This window comes from Penaeus monodon, chromosome 29, assembly GCF_015228065.2.
Source record: "Penaeus monodon isolate SGIC_2016 chromosome 29, NSTDA_Pmon_1, whole genome shotgun sequence".
Lineage (NCBI taxonomy): Eukaryota > Metazoa > Arthropoda > Malacostraca > Decapoda > Penaeidae > Penaeus > Penaeus monodon.
Window position 1 is genome coordinate 12,372,992 of NC_051414.1, and position 2,538 is coordinate 12,375,529.

The 2,538-nt window shown below is 30.8% G+C and overlaps 1 protein-coding gene across 1 annotated transcript in view; it reads right to left on the reverse strand.

Moving 5' to 3' along the window:
* Positions 1-6: 6 nt before the first annotated feature.
* LOC119591962 (TLC domain-containing protein 2-like) overlaps positions 7-2,538 on the reverse strand; it is a gene marked incomplete in the record, with an annotated part of 36,123 nt that continues 33,591 nt past the window's right edge. Inside the window, 1 exon segment of the mRNA XM_037940716.1 lies at positions 7-1,474. Coding sequence (XP_037796644.1) covers positions 1,373-1,474 — 102 coding nt within the window.

Below are 2,538 nucleotides of genomic sequence, written 5' to 3' on the forward strand. Positions count from 1 at the left end.
GGCTCTTCAATGTGATACTGTTATTTGGAACAAAAACACATTAATCTTAACACACCACATTATACCTGTAGTCAAGACCAAGATTTTCAACTGATATCTACTTATTATTCCATTATTTTCTGACAAATATTAGTTACATAAACACATGTGACCAAACATAGAGCGCCAGTGGCAGCAAACAACTTACTGGATAAGCTTGATAAACCCATTTTTATCATTTATTGACAAAACTATAAATGGACCCTATGAAGCTATTTAGCAATTATCTCATAATGTTATGAGTCAGTAACTGTCATGTGTTTCACAAAACTATAAATTGCTACAAGAATTTAATATTCATATCAGTGACAACAAAAAAATCAAGAAACAGCCTGTATGCTGCTTCATCAGTTTAATCAGTTCCAAAACTATATAATTTATATCTAACTTATAAAACACTTTAGTACCTATTATCCTCTATGTTTGTTATCATTTGTAACTGTTTGGATCACGTTTGCTATAAAACTAAGAAATAATACACATGCTATATTTCATAAACTTGACACTGATCAGAAAATGAGTATGTTTAACATTTCTTTAACATGCCCTCTAAATCCTACTATTTTTTCTTCATTTCACCATTAGTAAATAGAAAAAAGTACAAATATAGACTGCTAGAATCCTTGGTGTGAATAAATGGAGAACAACTCAAACATTTCTCATTAAATAATCAGATTCTTAATTACAAAAGAGAGGCAAATTAAGCATGTAATCTGATGATCAAGACTAAGCATTCTCAAAATCTGACACAAAATTAATATCAAATTATATATTGGGCATAATTCTTTCTATGTTTTATCCACTTTTACTTTCACAAGCAATTCACAGAAGAGTCACATTAATATTGTGCATTTCTAGTATACAAAGTTTAGAGCATTTGACCTCTGACACATATACAAAGAAGGATTACCTGAGACATAACCACCACCTATTTTTTTCAAGGCATTCACTGGTAACTTGGTAACCACACTAAATCACCACTAATTTAGTATTACATACTATAGGATTCTAGTTTGTTATATTGAAAGTATACATACCATTTTAGTATGTTTTAAACAGAAAAGTCAACTTTAAAAGCTAAAACTGTTATCAGTTTTGCTCCTTTATAAGACTGGCAATTACAAAAAATGGTATAAATTGGTCATCATAACCAAACTTTTATTCTAGAAAAAAAAAACTTAGCAAGTATGCAAATGAATACAGATACTAGTTTCTGAAGCAAATGAACACCACACAAATATATTTTGTACAATGTAATGGTTCTTTGCAGTAACACATTTTTCAAGGCTTACACACCATAGAATAAAACAATGACTAATCTTCTCATATGAAACTAATCCAGGTGAATGTTTGTACCATTAGGCAGTAGTGTGGCTGCTGATGACAACTTCATACTGTCATCACATTCTTGAGCCTTTTTGTGATTTGATTCATTAAGCTGTATGGAAAGAAAAGAAAATAATTTCAGTCTTTAGCTTAAAAAGTATGGTCAATATACAATTCATTCATAACACCTGCATTTAAAAACATCATTTGCTTAGGTTATTTTCATATCTTTGTAAAAACTCTTAAGAAAATTCAGTAACAACATGATAAAAATCTAGGGAAGTGGCAAGATAGGAGTAGCATGAGAGTTGAAACAGTGATCTAAGTCAATCAGTTACTAGTTTATTGCATCATTATTTGAAAGGAAGTCCTGTGAGGAAGTCCTGTGAGGAAGCAAAACTGATAAACATCACCTTCAACTTGCTGTTAGGCACCTACAAAAAATGTGCACCTAAAAAGTGAAATCACTGAAGCCAATCACTCAAGCTTAAACACTAATACTGCTGGCTTGAGTACAAGTAAGACATAAAAAAGAAACCTGGATGAATTTTAGAATTATTGTTTAGGGCAGTGTTTCTTAACCTTTTCACTCCATTCTCTATAGAGGAATTTTTCAATATCTTCTTAGCCCCCTTTCATATTCTACCAAATATCAGGTTGGCAATCATAATTATTATATTTTTTAATAGGTTTCAAAGAAGAGAAGAAAAGAAGCTGTCACTAAGCAAGTGTAACTATTTTACTAGACTACTCTCACATCACTCCTGAATATGATTAGAAAAAAAACTCTGTAATACAAGTGTTTTTAATTCACATTTTCAAAATCATTTGTATACATATAATTTAAAGCAGCCTACTACTACTCACCTAAAAGCTTCTCATGGCAATATTGGGGGTTATAACCCTTAGGTTTGCAGCCACTAGTTTCAGGATTTTTAAAATTTTAATACTAATTTATTTGATACTTATTTAGAGCAATATTTAACTTCAGAAAATAATGGAATGGAATGGTCATCATATTGTATATGTTTGGAAATAACTGTCAAGCTGTCTTTCTTTACCAATCTAAATGCTTTCAATGATTCTGGTGGTCATGCTGACCATTTCAACTTGCAGTAGTAAAATGATGTCAGCCTCAAAATGCTATCTATTAATCTAGAAACCACTAACTTG